The following is a 20,007-nucleotide window of genomic DNA, read 5'->3' as shown; positions in this document are numbered from 1 at the left end:
TGAGATATTTATTCAAGGGTAGAAAAATTGTAATTTCCCTTCCATTTAGATGCTATTCCTCTCTCAAATTCATTTTTCTCTGATTCATTTGGGCTGAGTTAAATAACATCTTCTGTGATCCCATTGTATATAGATTTTTGATTTATATGTGTGTGTTCAGCTGGGTAACTTAAGGATAATAGAAATGCTAGCTATGATCATCATCACCACAATAGCTTATGATTCTGTAACACTAGGTGCACGTAGGCCCCTCCAAAGTACTTTTCATAATACTTCATTTAATCCTTTAATAAGTCAACAGCTGGATGACTTATTCCACAATGTCAACTTGGACTCAGAGAGACCAAGTCAGTGGCTCAAGGTGATATAAGTAGACACTGACTTAGACCATCGGTCCCCAAATCTACCCTTAACCATGAAGCAGTACACAGTATCTTGTCTTGGCTTTCATAGTGCATTACTATACCTGCCTCTGTATACAATAGCATGAGTCCTTTCTGCTAAACATAGAGGTTTTAATTTAATAAAAGTAATTATATTATATTGTATAATTATATATAATTATATTAATTATAATAATTGATAATTTAAATCTAAAAGAACTCAAATGTTTTCTCTATCAGAAATGGGAGGCCTACAATTAGTTTGTGGATGATCCAACTCTTTGTTTTACCTTATAGCTGCTCAAAAAAGTATATTTTAGGTCAGTATTCCTGAAAATATAGATGACCTAATTCCAATTAATTACCTAATGAAAGAGTCCAGAGAATATCCCCTCCAAACATAAGACACTAGCATGTGGATCATTTTGAATTAAAGACACTTGGGAATCAGCAGATGCTGGAAAAATGCTCTTCTCGGATACTCCCTTATCTACCTAGAGACCTGATCTGCCTAAGGTGAACACAATTGAGTTAGGTCCACTCCCTGAAATTTCATCAACCAGAGAAAGTTAAATTCATGTTGCAGAAAAGGAGACGAGGAAGGTCATCACACCTGGGCAGACTTCTTGCAAGCTATTCTCTGCTCTTTGATCTCATTCAGTTTGCAAAGAATCATTCACAAATCCCTGCCTGGTCTCAGGGCCCATTCCTTCTTCCCAACAGTCATTTACTACCCCTCAAAAATGGTGTACATTTCTATCTCCTCTCCCCTGTGAAGAAGGGCATCTGAACCCCTTGTGTTATTGGCATTTACCCTCCTAGAGAGCCCGTGAGCCTGGAAATGGAAGCGTGTGTTGCTTTTTCTCCATTTAACCTGCCTATTATCATTCACATCAGTGAACCTTCAGAGCAAGGAGAGGAAATTTCCCTTTACCCCACCACTGCTGTGTGCCGAGTAGGGAGATCCAGAGGTCAAGATGACAGATTACAGATGCCAGCTTTCTGTTCTAGTGACCAAAGACGGTGTATTAGGACTGTGGGTCTGCAGTGGTGAAGGAACAAAGAGGAGGCACATCCAACAAATTTAGGGGTAAAAGGTGGAGATGTAGAATTTTTAAAAAATCTTCCGAGAGCACTTGATTCATCTTAAAATCTCTCACACTGCTTTTCTTAGCTCTTATTTTTGCGGTATGAAGGCCATTGCTAAAGGTGCCCACCAACTATGGTGTCAGTACTTTGGGTTGCTGAGAACATGCTAACCCATTGCTGTGATTTTCAGGTACCAGCAAGGTCAACCTTGTGAAGATCGCGTCCACGGCTTCCAGCCCTCGGGACACAGCCCTGGCTGCGGTCATCTGTAGTGCTCTGGCCACTGTGCTGCTGGCCCTCCTCATCCTGTGTGTCATCTACTGTAAGAGACAGTTCATGGAGAAGAAACCCAGTTGTAAGTTTCTAACTCTTTATATTTCCTTATTGTTATTAATTATCATTGTCATCCAAGTGTGTGACAAGAACAATGGCAAAGGCAAGCATCAGTAGTTGCTGAAGGATAGTGAGCACATGAAAATGGACCTCACCAGGGATGGCACAACTTTATAACAACACTGACAAGGCGGGGATGTCCCTGTGCCACAAGGCAAATATTAAAATTGTCCTGAGATTTGGCAACATAAATACCCTAAATTCTGAGCTTTCTTAACCAATTAGTTCATATTTGTGTATAAGAAGAAATAGTCCTCAACTTACCTGATTCAACTTAACAGATTTTTGACTGTACAATGTCATGAAAGCATGCCCACACAAGAGCTACTGTCAGCACAGCATTCTAAATTATATGGGATATTCAACACTTTACTATCCATATGCTTTGTGCTAGATGATTCTGCCAAACTGTAGGCTGCTGGAAGTGTCTGAGCACATTTGAGGTAGGCTAGGCATGCTGTAATGTTTAGTAGGTTAGTTGTATTAAATGCATTTAAACATCTTCAACTTGCAATGGGGTTTTCAGGTGAAAATTGGTTTCTTACTTGGGAAAATGTGGGCAAAAGTGATACCAACTTTCTCTGTCACTTGAATTCATCTGCAAAATGTTTCTATCACTACAGGTTCCATGCAAAGTCGAGCAGGATCTGTAATCAAAAATCGCAGCGATAGCGGACTTTTTCTCTAAAAATACAAAAGCTAGAATGGTTCCAGTCTGGGTTATGGTGTTAATGGAACTCCCTTATAGAGGAAATACTATTCACTGATAGAATTGTCATTCCTGTCTTTAGGGTCTCTGAGATCACAGAATATTCAGTACAATGGCTCTGAACTGTCGTGCTTTGACAGACCTCAGCTCAGCGAATATGCTCACAGAGCTTGTTGCCAGTGCCACCAGGATTCTGCCCAGACCTACGGTAAGTTCAACCACAAAGGGCCTGTCAGACAGCAGGTGGAAGGCAGAGTTTGAAACTGCAAAGAATTGTCCATTTGGGTCTCACCGTAAGGTGGCTGGGCTCAGTTTTCTAGTTATAGTTAATCTTGTTAAATCATTCTCCACTATCTTTTGTTGGTTGGGGTGTCAGATCTCTTCACAATTAAAAAGAAAATAAAGCCAGGGGCAGTGGCACATACCTGTAATCCCAGAGACTCCAGAGGCTGAGGCAGGAAGATTGTAATTTTGAGGCCAGATTCAGCAATTTAACAAGAGCCTGTGAAATTAAAAAGGCTGGGGGTGTTCTCAGTGATAGAATGCCCTTGGGTTTAATCTCCCTAAGTACATAAGCAAGCCCAGAAAGTCAGCGTCTCATTCAAACCTAACATTTTTCAGCAACTTTCTAGGCAAGTTTGCCTTTCCTTTTTTGAGTCAGGTTGACTTGAAATCATGTTGACCTGATGTAGAGTAGAAGTTTTTAATCCTTTATCTTGTGAATTCAAACGAAACCTTCAAATCAAACCACTGAACTCCATGCCCAACCCTAATGTTTCCATTTTAACGTCTTTTGTGATGTCTTAAAAGGAGCAAAGAGGTCCATGTCAGAGTTTTCCTCAAACCATAATTGCTTCTCAGATTATTGACAGACATGACAGTTTAGGAAAGTGATTTAAATGGAAATCGGTTTCTCACTTGGGCAAATGGGAGCAAAGGTGAAACTGACTTCCTTTGCTATTTATATGTATTCATCAGCACGAGGTTTTTGCACCTTACATGTCCCATTCCAGTCCCCACTAAATGATCTCACTACTCTACAAATTAAAATTGCATGTGACCAACAGCCCTCCCTGAGTCTATCCTAGCTTCCCTTCTCTCCCTAACTGCACTTCTGTTAGCACCCACAAATGCCAGGCTAAATTACACCATGTCGAGTCTCTCCTAAGCACGTTTTATTTGCTTTAAGTTAAATATATCCCCGTGAGGTTGGCTTGTCCTCCTGATACTATCCAATCTTGCTTTTCAAAAAATTGCAGGCTGAAGTGTTTCAATCTCATAACTGATTTTTTTTCTACTGATCATTACTATCTTCTATTTTAGGAATGGGTTAAAAAGCAAAATACAAGACTTTCTGTGATGGGTGTGGATCCAGTTTTGCCTTTGCCTATAGATAATGGGCTCTTAACTATTGACAGTAACTTTGTGATCCCCAAACACACCCAATCATTGTGTCCTCTTGAATATTTCATGGACACTGCTACTATAATCAGAGTAAGCAGGAATAATTTCTTAAGAGATGAACTTTAATTTTAATTCAAAAGATTAATTTGTAATACAAAAGATTAAACCTACAGGTGGCCTGGTTTATACAATCTCTAAACAGAACACAGAAGATTCCTTATACCAATGTCCAAGTTCAGTGTAGCTTGTCATTATAAGCATTTCCTCCTCATGACAGCGCCCCTTTTTTTCTTTAAACATGTTATTCTGACTTAAGTTCTGACATATAAACATTGAAAGGATAGGACAAAGAATTTCTACTTATCTTTTACCCATATTTCAAAAATATTAATATTTTTTTCTGATTTGCTTCATCTCCTCATAAATACATGTATATATGTACATATTTTTATTTGCCATTTAAATATCAGTTACATAGATGTGTGCATTTTCCCCTTAATATTTCAGTGTTTATTTCCTATGAACAAGAACATTCTCTTACATAATAGCACAAGTATTAAAATCAGGAAATTAGCACTAATGCGATGCTGTTTCACAATCTACAGAGCATATTCAGTTTTCTTATCTATCCAATAATGTCCTTCATGGCAAAGAAAACCAGATACCACTGCTGCATTCAGTTGTCAAATTTCTTTGGTCTCTTTTAAGCTGCAGTTTTTCCTGAGTTTTTCTTTGTGTTTCATGGCATTGAAGTTTTTGAAAAATACAGGCCAGTCAGTAGTTTTGCAGGGTGACCTTCAGTTTGGGTTTGTCTACTCTCCTCAAGATTAGATTCAGAAATATTGCAGAGGGAACACACCACATCCTTCTCAGTACACTGGATCAGGAGGCACCAGTGTCCCTCTGTCACATGTCTTGTCAGGTTGACTTTGGCCACTTAATTAAAGGGTATCTTCCAGGTTTCTCCACTGTAAAGTTATTGTTATCTTTAATTAGTAAACATATGGGGAAAGACAGTTTGAGACTATGTAAATATCCTGTTCCTACCCCAACTTTGACCCAGGAGATAGCATCCCTGATGATTTTTACCTAAGCCAGTCATTAATAATAGTTTCTTTTTAAAAATTTCGAATTTGTTCTTTTTAGTTATACATGACAGTAGAATGTACTTTGACATGTCATACATACATGGAGTGTAACTTCCCATTTTTGTGGTTGTACATGATGTGGAATTACACTGGTATTACTAATGGCTTCTAATTCCATCATTCTTTCTACATTTACAACTTGGCTTCCTATGAAAAGAAGGAACTTTCCCTTCTCCCCCACTTATTTATTTACTTCAGTTAGTCTAGACTCCAGACTGTGAACCTTAATCAGTGGTTACTAATTCTTTGGAATCATTTGTAATTTTGATGTTCAAATTCTTCTAGATGTGGTCAGTAGACGTTCCCTCAGACTGGCTCATATGCTATTGTGACATGTCCCCTTTATATTTCTAGCACCTTATTACTTTCTGGCACAAAAAGAATTCCAGGTTCGTCTTGTACTTTCTCTGAAATCAGCCATTTCTACCAGGAATGGTAGTGCCTTTTGCTTTTAAATAATTTGAAATTATGTCCCATAGTGAGCATGACACATTTGTTGAGTTACTTAGTGGTAGAACCAGAGCAGGTCCCGGCAGTCACAGTTCCCAGTCACCATGGTATGTTCCAATGTACCATACAGAGGTCTTGCTTTAAGAGAGATTTAGATAAAGTCTACCTGGATGTCCTGTCAACAATGGTTTGCAGTTGCATCTCAATATATGAAATTAATTTTTTGAGAGGGAAATAAATATTAATTTCATAATATTTCCCATTTATAAAAATAGATATTCCCCATGGAAAAATTTGGAACACACAAAAACAAATATAAATACGTGTAGATATATATAATTTTTTCAAGTTTTTTTTTAACTATGTACACATGTCTTTGTATTTGTGTGCTTTGGTATCTTAATAGTTTCATAAAAATCAAAATTATACCTAAATGTGCATAGAGAGCAAGAAGTCTAGAAGGCCACTCACTAAAATGTTGGCCAAATTAATATTTCCATCTTATAGAATTGGGAAAGATTATGCTTATCTAAAAAAAATCTTTATATTTTTTTAATTTTTTCCTTCTTCAGTGAGCATAGTGGTTTGTGAAGCTGAGGGCACACATCTGCTTATGCTTTAACTTACATTGTCAGCAATTAAAAATAGGCATATGTGTTCATTGAGTTAAGGACTTGGAACATTTTTAGGTTCTTGTCTATATTACTACACATTCAGCAGAGGAGTTGTACTGTTTCTCCTGTCATCAGCATTGTGTGAGAGTCTCATTTCACATGCTTTCCCATAGCCTTTTATCATTTTTTTATTGTGGTAAATACACATAACACAACACTGACCATCTTAACCATTTCTAAGTGAACAGTTCAGTGGCGTAAGTACATTCACATTGCTGTGCAACCATCAGCACCATCCACCTCCAGAACTCCCAGAACTTCCCAAGCTGAAGCTGTCTCAATTAAACACTAGTGTAATGTAGGAACCAAACCCAGCATTCTGTACAACTACAATGCACCAGTAAAATAATGTGGGGAAAAAAATGAAGCCTAGTAATAAATAAATAAATATTTAAAAATTTTTCAAGTCCAAGAAAGAACAATTCAAAATATTCTAAGGAAATGAGCAGCATTACAAGCTTATTCCACAACGGAAAAAAAAAAAAAAAAAAAAAAACCTAATATACAGGGCTGGGCTGGGGCTCAGCCAAAGCGTACTTGCCTGGCATGTGTGAGGCACTGGGTTCGATTCTCAGCACCACGTAAAATAAATAAAGGACTATCAACAACTAAAAAAAAATTTTTTAATTAAAAAAAAAAAAAAAACCTACTGTACAATTCCATCCCCACAGCTCCTGGAAGCCCCTTGTCTACAAATGTCCCTGTGGGTTTGACTATTCTAGGTATCTCATAGAAGTGGTTCATCTTTTTTTTTTTTTTTAAGATAAGGAAAAAGTTAACTTCAAGTTAACAAAGGGGAATACCTAAATTTCCTAGAACCATGCTGAATTGGTATTAAAGAGAAAGTTCCAGAGAAAAGCACTATGCCTCATGCCTCTGCTGGCTTCCCCAGGGCCTGTCCACTTGATCCCGTCCTTGTGCTGTGATGAGGCCTGCGGCACTGACCGGCCAGCGCTTGGTTGTGGGGTGCATTCCAGGGCCACCCTTCCAGAGAGGTAACAGTCATTTCAATGATTTCACATTCCCTTGTACATAATACATTCTTCTAACTTACTAATTTTCATGTGGAACTATAGAAACATTGCTCTTTAAATATTATTAATGGCATTCTGGGTATTGGAGGGAGATAGTTCTTTGGCAAAAATTAAGGAGGTCTCTCAAGGCTCGAATAGACAATGTAATATTCTTTGTACTTTTCTCTCCACAAAGTTTATTTTTGTCCTATATTATGACACCTCTGTCATCTGTAACTTCCATGTACTTACTGTGTATTTGTTTAGCATATTCGTTTCCTATAGGAAATGGCATATATCATATAGTAGTTTAAGAATATTAATTAGAAATATGTATAGGAAATCAGATTTAAAGTAAATGGAGTACTTTGAGTCCCTGTATTGATGCAACTTTATAACAATAGGAAGCAGTAGAATCCTGACTTAAGAAATTGCTATTTCATTTAGAAGACTTAAAATCATAGCTGAAATGCTACTTTGTAGTAGTGTTCTTTCTCACCATGAAATTTAAAGATCCTTTGAACATATGTTCAGAAACGCAGTTCCAGTGGGGGAGACCATGCCAACTTTCTTCGGGTCCCTTTCAAGGTCCATGTGTGGTGAGTTTTCCGATGCCTGGCCTCTGATGCAGAATCCCATGGGTGGCGACGACATCTCTTTTTGTGATTCTTATCCTGAACTCAATGGAGAAGAAATTGATTCTCTCAATCCAGAAAACAAAAGCTCAACATCTTTGGATTCAAACAGTTGTCAAGATCTGGTTGGTGGAGCTGTTTCAATTCAAGCTCATTCTGGAAACTTCACAGAAACTGCTGATTTATCTAGATATAAGGAGACAGTGGCAGAGTCAGCGCTAACTCAAGAAGCACTAAGTACTGGAAGCCAGCTAGATCCGGAGGGTGGAGATACTGTGCACCCCACCACTCCCACATCCCTCCAGGTAAGGCAGTGTCTGACTTCAGCTTGAGTGCCGTGTTGACTTGTGGCAGACCAGAGGGAGGGGAACGGAACTCCCTGCAGTGAATGTGGGCTAGCCTGGGCTAGGATGTAGCTCAATGGAAGGACACTTGCCTAGCAGGCATAATGTTCGGGATTCCATCCCCAGGGGGAATCCTGATAAGGTTTCTCCATTTTTCATAATTTCACGTACATTGTAGAATATGTTTTAAAATACATTTCAATAGTCTTTTTTTTTTTAACTAATAGAGCTATTCTATAAGACCATAAAGGGCAGCTGCATTTTTTTTTTATTCTTCTTTATAAATCTGATTACTTAGTACTGTAAGGGTAAAAGAAATTGAAGTTAAAGTGTAAAAGACCGGGCATTGTAAAGTTTCTAAGCTGCAAGGCCTGAGTTAAAATGTAAAGGACCAGGTATTGTTAAGTTCCTATGCTACACTTAAAACCTGAAATTCCTGTAGCTGTTAGGACAATTCACCAGAACGGCCCATTAAATATTCCCCCTGACCGCCTGGTTGTTTAATAACCTAGGACTCTGTGTGACCTTGCACGTAGACATCATCGCAGGGCCTGAACCAATCAGTTTGAATGTGTACCCCACTTTAGAACTGACCTATCATCCCCGCCCGACCTGTTCCCGCCAATGAATGTACTAATCATGTCTCAGAATTGTTGTTTGATTTTCCCACGGTATATGATGATTTGTTGAAGGAGACTGTGATGTATGTAAAGTCCCCGCCCTCCCCAAAAAGTGTACTTAAGCAGTGCTCAGCCCCTGCTCGGGGCTCTAGGCTGCTCTCCCTTCTTGAGTGAGCACGGAGCCCCAGCGCGCTGGATTGGATCCTCAATAAACCCCTTTTGCTGTTGCATGAGCCGCAGTCTCTTGGTGGTCTCTTCCTCCAACGTTCACCGGACCCTTACAGTACAGTCTCCTTTACTGACTGAAGAGACAGGTTACCAGAGCATCTCGCAAACAATTCCAGACCTTCATTTTCTAAATATATTCTTATGCCCAATCTTCAGTGCACTTCACTCATTGTCAGGGTGATCAAAATTTAGTTCTAAAACTACTCCTCCCCTCTTCCCTTCTTTCCTATTGTTTACTGGATTGTTCAACTTTGGGCAATTTATCGATTTGGTTGAATATTGATTGGTGGTTGTGATCTAGAGGCAAATGCATCATAAGATTCTCCCATGTAGAACATTTTAAAATCAGGTTTAGGGGCAAGAGGGGTGGTGGTGGCCAGTGCAGATATGGGGGCTGGTACCCTGCAGTGCTGGAGCAGGAAGGATTTTGGTAGAACTGGCACCATCTCTGCTTTCTCCTCCAGGTGATAGGGACTTTGCTGAATTTGACTTGATGCTTCTGTATGTTTCCTTAAATGGAAGTGCCTGCATTATCAGCATAAGTCTTGGAATGAGGTCAGCCTTGAGTAAAGAGGGCTAGTCACAGTTGTGCCATCAGCTCTCAGGGCCTAAAATACCTTGCCCTGCACCGCAGCCTTGTTGCTCTCACTGTTTGGTCCTTGCTGCACCAAGTCCAGGGCTTCAGGCCTGAGCAAGCAATAAAAAACATACTGCACATGCTGCGGAGTGTGGCCTCCACTTCTGGGAGACTTCATATCCTTGTCCACTTATATCAAAAACTTAGCCCAAAGTCAACGTGATGTAGATGTGTTCCTTTTTAGGATCACTACATAGATAGCAATTTTTCTTTTTTAAAAAAACTACAAGGAAATTTGCTAGAGAATTCTATGCAGCAAACATTTTTTAGCTTTGAAGGGAAAATACTGTTGTTGTTAGTCTCAAAATGTGGAAAATGGAGAAGAGGTAAATAAACAAAGAAAAAACAGACTGGTCAATTTAAAAATGTAAACTACATTCATCTGAACTCTACTTGTAGCTAGGGAAGGTTACTTACTGACCCTGTTTTTTTGAGTCACCCCATAATTCATATAACTTTCATGATGATAAATAAGAAAAGGGTTAAGAATTTAGAATGGATTGTGCCCCACAAAACTTAGGGGCTGAGAAGGCCCAGCAGCCTCCAGCAGGTAACAAGTCCTACCATCCAGGCCTCCATGTAAGGGAAGGGAGGGTGCAGCAAAACAGGTGGAGGCGAGTCCCACCCTTGAGCAACAAAGCCCTGGCTGCCCTGCCAGCTACCCCAGTGAGTTACCTTCCCCCAGGCCTGTTGCACCCTCTGTGTGTCCATTGTCATGGAAAAGTCTGAGTAAGGAGGATTATCAGCTCCCAACTGACTAACCAGGGTTTTGCAGAGTCTTGTCAGTAAAGAGAATTAGTTAGCATCATCATCAATCTTGTAGTTTGTCCCCTGGTTCATGATGTAAATTGCTAAGAGGGGGGAATAAAACAAACACTAAGTCTTATCTGAACCAACTCATTGTCCACCTTCTTCTGTTTGTGGTGTTGGAGGATTGGGGATATGGCTTGTAAGCACTGCTACCACAGCTTTATGAATGTGAATTTGAGAAACATATTTTAATACATAAGATTGGCACAGGTGACATTAATTCCTTTTCAGAAAAGTCCAAGAAATTGTCAGTAAAGATACTTTCAACTCCAATTATTATGAATTGAAAAGAAAGCTGTAATCACATCTAAAATGAACCTGCTATTATGCTAAGTGAAGCTAGCCAATCCCTAAAAAACAAATGCCAAATGTCTTCTTTGATATAAGGAGAGTAACTAAGATCAGAGTAGGGACGAAGAGCATGAGAAGAAGATTAACATTTAACAGGGATGAGAGGTGGGAGGGAAAGGGAGAGAGAAGGGAAATTGCATGGAAATGGAAGGAGACCCTCAGGGTTATACAGTGGAGGGGGTAGAGAGAGAGGAGGGGAGGGGAGGGGAGAGGTTGGGAGGGTGGAGGGTGGAGGATGGGAAAGGCAGCGGAGCACAACAGACACTAGTATGGCAATATGTAAATCAATGGATGTGTAACTGATGTGATTCTGCAATCTGTGTATGGGGTGAAGGTGGGAGTTCATAACCCACTTGAATCAAAGTGTGGAATATGATATGTCAAGAAATTTGTAATGTTTTGAACAACCAACAATAAAAAATTAAAAAAAAAAAAAAGAAAAGAAAAAAGGAGACCATAGAGGCAAGAATAATAGTAAGAAATGAGAAAAATAAAATGAACCTGCTGAGAAAATGTTACTATTCTATTGCATAACATGATTTATTAAAAGCTGTTAATAATTTTTCAAGATGTGTTACCTTACAATTATTAGATCACATAGGTAAACCTAAGTTTGACATTCTGAATTTAGAAAAGAATTATTAAAATGTAAACCTTTTTGATTTCCCCCCTACAATAAAAAACAGTAAGTAATAGTTCAAGGCCACTTTATTTATGTGAGTAAGGGGGTTCTGGGAATGAAACCCACTGAGCTATACCCCCAGCCCTGAGCCCATTTTAAGAGATAATCTTTTCCAGATTCTAAAAAGCATTTTCCATTTAGTTGCATTTACTGAATCCATGAAGTATACTGAACGAACCCTAATCTTCCAAGGAAAATAGAGGCAGCAACAGCTGTAAACCTTCAGAAGCTAGGCCTCTTTACTTTAGAGGTCAGCCAGGTGTTTAACTCAATTAGTTTTTCTTGTTGTTGTTTTGTTTTCTAAAATACAAAATTTTAAAAAGCAATCACATTTCTCCTAACAGGTTCAATTTTCCAAGACAGAGGACACATTTCATAAAGAATTTGATTTCAGCAGCTTATTACTAGGAACACACAGGGTTTCTAGTTAATTCTACCCATTCCTTGGTTCATTTTAGTTAGGTCATATTTATAATATGGGCTCATTCAGAATTCCAGAAGGCACTGTATTTCTGGGTGTGAGTCTGTGATTTCTAGTGCAAGATAGGTTTGTTTCCAAAAACAGTAGTTTTCTTGTGGGTGGTTTAAGACCACCCAGAATTTGATGATGATAGTTATGGTTCAGGATAAAGCAAATAGGTGTGAGAGCCTTCTTTAGTCTATATGACTCAATTTTAATCAAGTTTCCTTATAAATTTCTCCCCCAGAGGGGAACAGAACTGAGGCATATAGCACATCATTTGCTGATATTTGGGAGAATGAAGACAGTCTGTTAACTTACAGGCAAAGCTTTTCTTGATGTTAATATTTAAATGTGAGCCTAAAGGAACAAAAAGAAGTTTAGAAAAGATATGAGAACACCAGGATTCTAGTCTTTCAGTCTACTGAAATCTACTTTTTCCACATAGGCAAATTGAAGATAATTTGCCTTTTGCAGTAGAGTTAATGTGGTTATTATGATGAGGTCTGTTAACCAACACATTTGATTAAATGACCTCTTAGTATTCAAAAAAAACATCAGGAGCTTTTATTCTAGTTGTATCTCTTAAGATCTAAAAAAACTTTTCTACAAACTTATGTATGTCACTGATGCTAATTAATGATAAATAAGTCAGTGAAGGGTTAATGAGCGAGATTAAGGTTCCATTCCCTTTTGGTCATGTTCAGATGGCTGAAGACTCCTCCCTTCCTGAAGTGAGGTCAGTGCCTTTCCTGATAAGGACAAATTAAATGGGTCCCCTTCACTGAGGATATTTGTCCTATGATGATTGTGACATTCCAGGAAGACCATGATAAGAAAAATTTCATTCCCTATTTCTATACATTCTCCTATAGTGGGGTGGAAGTCTTGAACTCAAAGACTAAGTTGACAGATAAAGAATGGCACTATTCATTGATCATTTTTGTCTTTGAAAGAAGGGCATGAAGAACCCTAAAATCTTTACCTATAAATGCTCTAAAGGAGCCAGCACTGAAGAAACATGATTTCAATGATTGGATGAGGTTGGAAATCAGCAAAAACATTGTTTATTCACTGTGATCACTGTGGGTTACATTAACATCTTTTAAGTAATCTTGGCAAAGATTGACTGTGAGTTGTTATGGAAACCTCAATTTTATTATCAGGAGTATATGGGTTCCTGGATATTACAATACGATTGAATGAATTTCTTGTCCATGCATTATTAAATTCATGGTAATACTAGTAAAAACCATGCATAGTCATCTTTTATTATAGTTTAGCAGCTTGAAGGGACTGTTTTTAAAGCTCTTCTTCTCTCACTGTTTTAGGAAGCCTAAAGGCCGTTCTTCTTCCTGCAGTGGAAGTGTGTGTCTGGAACCCAAAGGGCACCGCTCTGTTAGGCTTATGGACTGAGCAGTCTGGACTCTGCACAGTTTCTGGAGAAAAAATAAATCTGAACCAAACTGATGGCATTTTAAGCCTTTCAACTAGTTGCTTCTGAGCCAGACCAGCTGTAAGCCGAAACCTCAATGAGAAGCAAGGAGATACTCTAGGCAGACTATTTGCATCTTTCCTAAACCAGAAGTTTCGAGTCTTCAAGAACAACTTCAAAGACTGGTGGGTTGAGAGTAGCCTATGAGATGATGGACACATAGCAAGATACAGCCAGGTGTTCATGCTCATTTTCATGGTGAATGTGGTCTAACAAGGCTGAAGACCCGGAGCATCCATTGTCACTGACATTTTCTTTCCAGGAATAGTCTCATTTAGTCTGTTATCCTGCTAAAAGTACATGTCAGATTCTTAATATTAGCTTTTATGTAGAATGGGTTTGAAATTTAGTGTTTCTGTTGAATAAGGAAACTTTTTCATCATCCCAAACTGACTGGCTTAGGTGGTTAAATCGACTTTGTACCACCTGTCTGAATCTTGGTTTTATTAAAGGCAGTTAACTGACCAGGAATCGGAGAACACCCCTTTTCCAGAATCTCACTTCTAACCTCAGCCTCTATCACATCGACACCTTCTGGTGCTGGTAGGAGGTGGAACCTGAGTTACTGTGGGCAGCAGAGGGTGGCCCATCACCCTGGCATCAAAACCACTTGATGTGCATATCCTAGACACTTGGATGCACAAGTTAAATTCATTAATATTCATGTTCAATTAGTTGATATGGAAGCACTTGTCACATCTGTCTCTATGCCTGAGCTGAGACGGTACAGGATTTCTTTTATAAAAAGGAGATATTTATATACATGGTGATCTCTTATTTGTATTGTATCTTATACTAAAGGTTTTGGGGATCTCAGCATATCAGGTTCCCCCTGCTACTGAAGTAATCTTCCATGAGAATATGCTACACTACATAGTAGAAGAAAAAGTAGAAAAGTCTGTAAGAGGCACAGTGTGGTTTGACCAGAACTCTGCGGTTGTCCCTCTAATATTACTTATGAATTACACAGCACATAATCTCCTGTATTAGCCAGATGATATGGAATTTAGAAGTCTGGTGCTTCTGTCAGGGTGCTCCATCTTCTATCACCTTAGGATTTACAAACGATCATTGTCTCCAGGACTAAGAAAGAAATGAAACCAGTTCAGTCATGAAGCAGGGAATAGCTCATTTGTTCTTAATCTTAAGTAGAAAGGGATTTAATTGAGCAGGATTTTTTTTTTCCCCTCTTGAAAGATTCATGATCAGATCTGGCCTTTGTCTTTTAACTGCTCCCTATTAGCTGTCACATTTACACTTAAACAATAAATAGACCTTTGAACATCAGTGTGTTAGAGGAAGTTAAAATATTTGTTTGGGTTCATATTAAGTGTCTTTTACCTAACATTTAAATTAAACATTAATATTAATCTGTCTTTTCTAGGTCATTTTTATTACCCCAACATTTTCTTTGTAAGACATTAGTAAAATTTAACAAGCCCTCTTCCTTATAGCCATTTCTGTATTAGGTTCTGACATGGGTATATTAGCTGTCTGTGTCTGTTTCTGTTCATGACTTCAGTTCTTTTCTCCGAAATAGAAAATCACAATGTCTCATGATAACCCCCATTTATTTATGTTTACGTAGTGCCTGGTCATAACCAGTGGACTTTCTTTTTTTGTTTCCTGTTTTAGTGGAAGCTAGTCATTCTTAAACTTTGGTAATCACCAACTCTTATGAAAATTGCCCTTAGGAAAGTCTAATAAAATATTTAGGATTTGGCCACAAGACATCTACGAAAATGCAAGTCCAGTTTTCCTTGAGTGGCTTCATGTATTTCACAGAAGTATGCCATTGTTTGCAATCCGATCATCTCTGTTATGACAGGGATGATCAAAGTAGGCAGGGTTGTGTTCCTTTGTGTAACCTGAATATATTTTCCATATGGAGAGTCCTGATTAACTTCAAAGACAGATGCTTGCTGAAGAAAGCCAGACTGATGGGAAAGAGACTTTGGCCCCAAATCCCAAAACATCACTTTTGATCAGTAGAAAGAGATGCTTAGGGTTGAAAATGGATTTCATTTGATTCTACATTTGAAAAGTCCTGGGTTATTTTTATCAAGATGTAGATATCTGACACCACTTACTCTAGAAACATATTATGTTATATTTTACACTCTTTGTAAACAATTGAGGAAAAAAATTCTATTTGTATCTGACAGTGTTGGAATATCCTACAACTTTTAATAAGCTCAGCTGCTGGAGTCAGGAAATCTACGTGGAGAAACATGGTCCAGCGGGCATCATTGCTGTTTTCCATGCTGTGGAAGCTCATGACAAGAATGAGACAAGGGTTTCAAGCACAACCAAGTCAAGTCATGGGTTTTCTAGTTTTGTGTATATGGAATATATTTTTTAAATACTCTACTTTAGATCAGGTGTTGCTATTAGGTTAAGCACTGCTGTCCGTGCTAGTAAAGAAAAAGAAAAAAACCATCATTGCTTTAAGATAGTTTGAATAAATTTCGATTTCACTATTGTTTTGCAAACTAGAATTTATAAATTTGTAAATTATCATTTTCCTATTCAAATAGTTTTGTAATACTTTTTTATTTGTGAATAAAATCAATACTTGTTGTTCTTATGTATGTGTCCAGTAAGAAAATCATTGGTTTTGTGGATACAGGTATATTTTAAAATTTCTTACCAGAAGTCCACTTGAGGGTTGTGCAAAGTCCTGTTCCTTCAGAGAAAACCCTCTTTGGTCCCCCAAACTTTAAGAGGGTGGATGTCACAAAATCCTTAGTAAGTTTCCTTGTTATATTTCTCAGGTATGTCAAGCTACTGAAAGATTCCCAGAATTACTTTGAGAAGTTTTTTTCCAAGATTTTATCATGATCTTATTTTTTCTCTTCATTTTATGACACAAAACGGCAGGAGAAAAACTTTTTTAAAAAGTTTTGTGGTCCTTCATTTTGTAGGTCAGTTGGGTGTCTACCAGCCAAAGAGTAGACTGTAGGAAGGAAAGAATGTCCACAGAGCCACAGTGGTCACTGCAGGAGTGTCTTTTTCCTTCATGGTTCGACTTTCCTTCTTTCTCCATCTCTTCCTTCCCCTCAGCAGAGCTTGTAAGAAAGTTACTAAATTTTGAGAGAAGAGTTTACACTTCCTGAAAAAAAGTGTTATGTTCTTATTTTAAAGTGACATCCTGATGTCCCAATTGGCAAGTCTCTTGTGTTAAGTGGCACTGGGTTCCATGTGGAAAGGACACTCGTTTCCCATTATTAAGGTCTTTGCTGTTGGCTACTTGCTATTATGAGTTTGTTCCGTTATAACTTGAGAAGGTAGTAAAGAATCAAAATGGCACAAATAAAAAATTTAAATCAAGTATCATAACCAGTAAAGTTATGAAAGTAACGTTTAAATTTATCAAGTCAATCATTTTCAAACTAAGTGATTTCTTAAGAATTTCCAAAACCTTCTATCCTATCTAACAAACATCAATAAAACTTGGTATGTGATTATATAGATATAATTATGTTGAATAAAGGAGATGGTTCACAGTATTTTCATTCTCTCACAGTTCAGCCAAAGGAGGATCACAAGCCTTCTACTCCAAAGATTGAGCAGACCCAGTTTGGGTCATTTCATGAACTACCAGTAGCATTTAAGTCAGAGTGATTTATAGCTGCTTTCAAATTAGTCTTTCCAGAGATCTTGAATTTTAAAAACTTTGCAGCAAAAACAGTTTCTCTGGATCCATGGGTGGTCTTCTGAGGTTTCAATTCTAAGTCAATAAAGACAAAGGGTTCTTTCTCTTTCTTTATCTTGAGTTTGATGGCATAAACTATTCCTAGGTAAGAGCAAAATAGCTGTGTCCTATCAGGTTTTGTTTAGGGTGAAATTTAACCAGCAGAACTATGCAGAGGGATTTTCCTTACTTGAGTTGACTATTGACAGTAAACAGAAGATCTGCAGAACGCTCTGCTGGCGATCTCTTAATAGCAGGTTGGGAGAGCAGGCGGCCACACATCAAGGCCCGAGGCACCATGTCCCTGCCTCCATCTATCAGATTTGAATCGAATTCCCTAAAGTTCTGAACACAGTCTTAACTCCTCTCAGAAGGCGCAATCTCCTAAGAGGCCTTTCCTTGTGTCAATCCTCAATTCAGTCATTTAAAAGGCATTTATATAGTAGTATAGAGTGTTTGCTGGATTCTAAATACAATACCAGGGCTTAAGCGGATACTGCAAAATATGAGGGGGGCAGACCTTTCAACTATTTATTAAATAGTTCTTAATTCTAAAGACATAAATGCAAATTCTTGGGCACAGGGGAGCAGTGATGTTCTGGGCAGCCAGGAAGGAGCACAGGGGTGGGAGGGAAGTCTACTCTGAAGACTCCCATGGCACTTGGGAGGTGGGAGGCTCCCAAGTGGGAGGCAGGTAGGAGGCTGAGGTGGAAGGAGCTAGAACCGCATGAGGAAAGGCACAGCTTGTTGAGGGGATGTGAGGAGCAGGGCGTACTGGAGCACAAGGAGCAGGATGAGATGGCCGAGGCTGACAGGGGTCCAGTGTGCCCCTCCCAGGGACTTGAACATCCCCCTCCAGAGGATTTGCTCATCTTTAAGCAAATGTCATGACATGAAAAACTCTTTAAAATTGTTAATCTTCCAGAAATTTGGAAGTGCAGAGTGAGAGGAATTTGATCTCTCTCCAGAAACAGAAAATTCCCACTAATGAGAAGTGGCCACTGTCCAGGGATAGAGGTAGAAAGTCAGTGCCCTGGTTGGAAATATTGAGTGTGAGCTCGTTTCCCCCATCATCTAGGTCACCTTGAGCCTGTCCCAACTTCCACTGCCTGGTGCTGACCATCAGGTGTAGGTGTAGGATTTGGCTGAGGTACCTGCTAACATCAAGCCAATATTCTGAGTCTTTGAGGATACTCAAGGCAGGGATGACAAGTCTACTTGTGTGGCCTCACCCCTCCCTGCACCTGTTGAGAGCACCAGGCTTCAGACTCAGGGTCCTCCTCAACCAGAGCTCCAGCCAACCATGCCTGCAGGTCTGAGTCAGCCTTGAGGGCAAAACATCTTTGTCTACCTACTTCCAAATCAACCAGTCATCCTTACCTGAGGACTAACATCTTACCAAATTATCTATTTTTTCTCAACACTGCCCCCACAAACACCCTTGTCTTAGAAATGCTACTGCCATTGCTATTTGTTCTTTTCCTGGCTGAGCAGCATCCACAGGAAATCTACAGGGACTGGGAGGCTGGCCTTTGGCTTAGGGAAGGCAGCAATGCGTGTGCATCCTGTACCTGTGGGCTTGTCTGCCTGCTCACCAGGGTCACGCCCTCCATCCCTCCATGGCTCCTCAGCACAAGCTTCTGATCACGTCCAAGAACTGTTCATATATTTTAACTGCAAATAAATTCACTGAGGCATTTAGGTTAATAAATGAGCCAACCAGAGGTGGAGCTTAAGCATAAAGTTGAGGGAACCCAAGAATCCTCCCCAGATTCTATTATCAGATCTGAGGGAACATGCTAGTATATTTTTGTTGTTGTTGCTGTTGTTTTTCAGTACCAGTGACCACATCCCCAGCCCTCTTAATATTTTATTTAGAGACAAGTTCTCACTGAGTTGCTTAGGGCTTCACTAAGTTGCTATGGCTGGCTTTGAAATTGCAATCTTTTGGCCTCAGCCTCCCGAGCTGCTGGAATTACAGACTTGCCCCTCTGCACACGGCACTTGTATGTTCTTGAAGGACCTAGAACCAATCAGCATCAACTCCCATGGTGATGTGACCAGAGGGTTGCATCTTTCTGTAGAATGAAGGTGTTGACACTAATGTCACAGAAACCTAGCACTGGATCTTGAGAGAGAAAGCTAAGAGGGAGCTACAGTGTCTTTCAAATGGAAGATTCAGGAAGTATGGGGTTAATGAGAGAGAGGGGCATTGGAATGAATTCTTGTAGGAAAGAAGTTGTTCCTTCTTTCATTATTGCCTTCTCCTTCCTTCCATAGCCCTCATCGTGTTTCTGACAATTCCTAGAGTCTTGGTCTCCAGCTCTCCAGCAACATAGTCTGTCCAGCAGATGGAGAAGCAGTTTCCTCGGGGGTCTAACAGCCACTGAGTCAAATCACAGAGCAACACATGAAATGAAACAAAGGAAATGCAGCCCAGGGTCCCATCCCTGTGCATCTTACTGTAGATTCTATTTCCTGGAGGAACCTAATGTGGAATAAATCTGCACAGGAATCCCCGAGCATGGGGTTGACCCTGAGGACAAAAGCACCACGTTTGCAGATGTTATTTCCTGAGGTAGAAGCTTGGTGAGGATGTGATGGAAGGTCTCTTTGGAAAAATGTCTGCTTTCAGTTTATAAACCTGTCAACTACCAGTAACGTTGTGGATCTCAGATACTGAGAAGGGGTCCAGGGATGTTAACTTTATGTGTCAGCTTGACCAGGCCACAGTCCTAGAATATATGGCCAAACACTAGTCTGGATGTTGCTGTGAAGATATTCTTTG

At 39.3% G+C, this 20,007-nt stretch overlaps 1 protein-coding gene across 5 annotated transcripts in view; it reads left to right on the top strand.

Annotated features, from left to right (window-relative positions):
• The window catches only part of Tnfrsf19 (TNF receptor superfamily member 19), a 94,102-nt gene extending 77,990 nt beyond the window's left edge, over positions 1–16,112 (top strand). For 4 of the 5 annotated variants that reach the window (XM_048801277.1, XM_015498708.2, XM_048801276.1 and 1 more), the window contains 5 exons: positions 1,663–1,827; positions 2,657–2,782; positions 7,143–7,245; positions 7,798–8,203; positions 13,362–16,112. In XM_048801277.1, the coding sequence (XP_048657234.1) occupies positions 1,663–1,827; positions 2,657–2,782; positions 7,143–7,245; positions 7,798–8,203; positions 13,362–13,370 (809 nt within the window). In that variant the 3' untranslated portion in view covers positions 13,371–16,112. The remainder of the gene's footprint in view (positions 1–1,662; positions 1,828–2,656; positions 2,783–7,142; positions 7,246–7,797; positions 8,204–13,361) is intronic. The other variant, XM_048801278.1, reaches the window with a different exon arrangement.
• The last annotated feature ends 3,895 nt before the right edge of the window (positions 16,113–20,007 follow it).

Source organism: Marmota marmota, unplaced genomic scaffold (genome assembly GCF_001458135.2).
Source record: "Marmota marmota marmota unplaced genomic scaffold, marMar, whole genome shotgun sequence".
Lineage (NCBI taxonomy): Eukaryota > Metazoa > Chordata > Mammalia > Rodentia > Sciuridae > Marmota > Marmota marmota.
The sequence above is the reverse complement of the archived record's forward strand: the minus strand, read 5'-3'. Positions and strand labels throughout refer to the sequence as shown.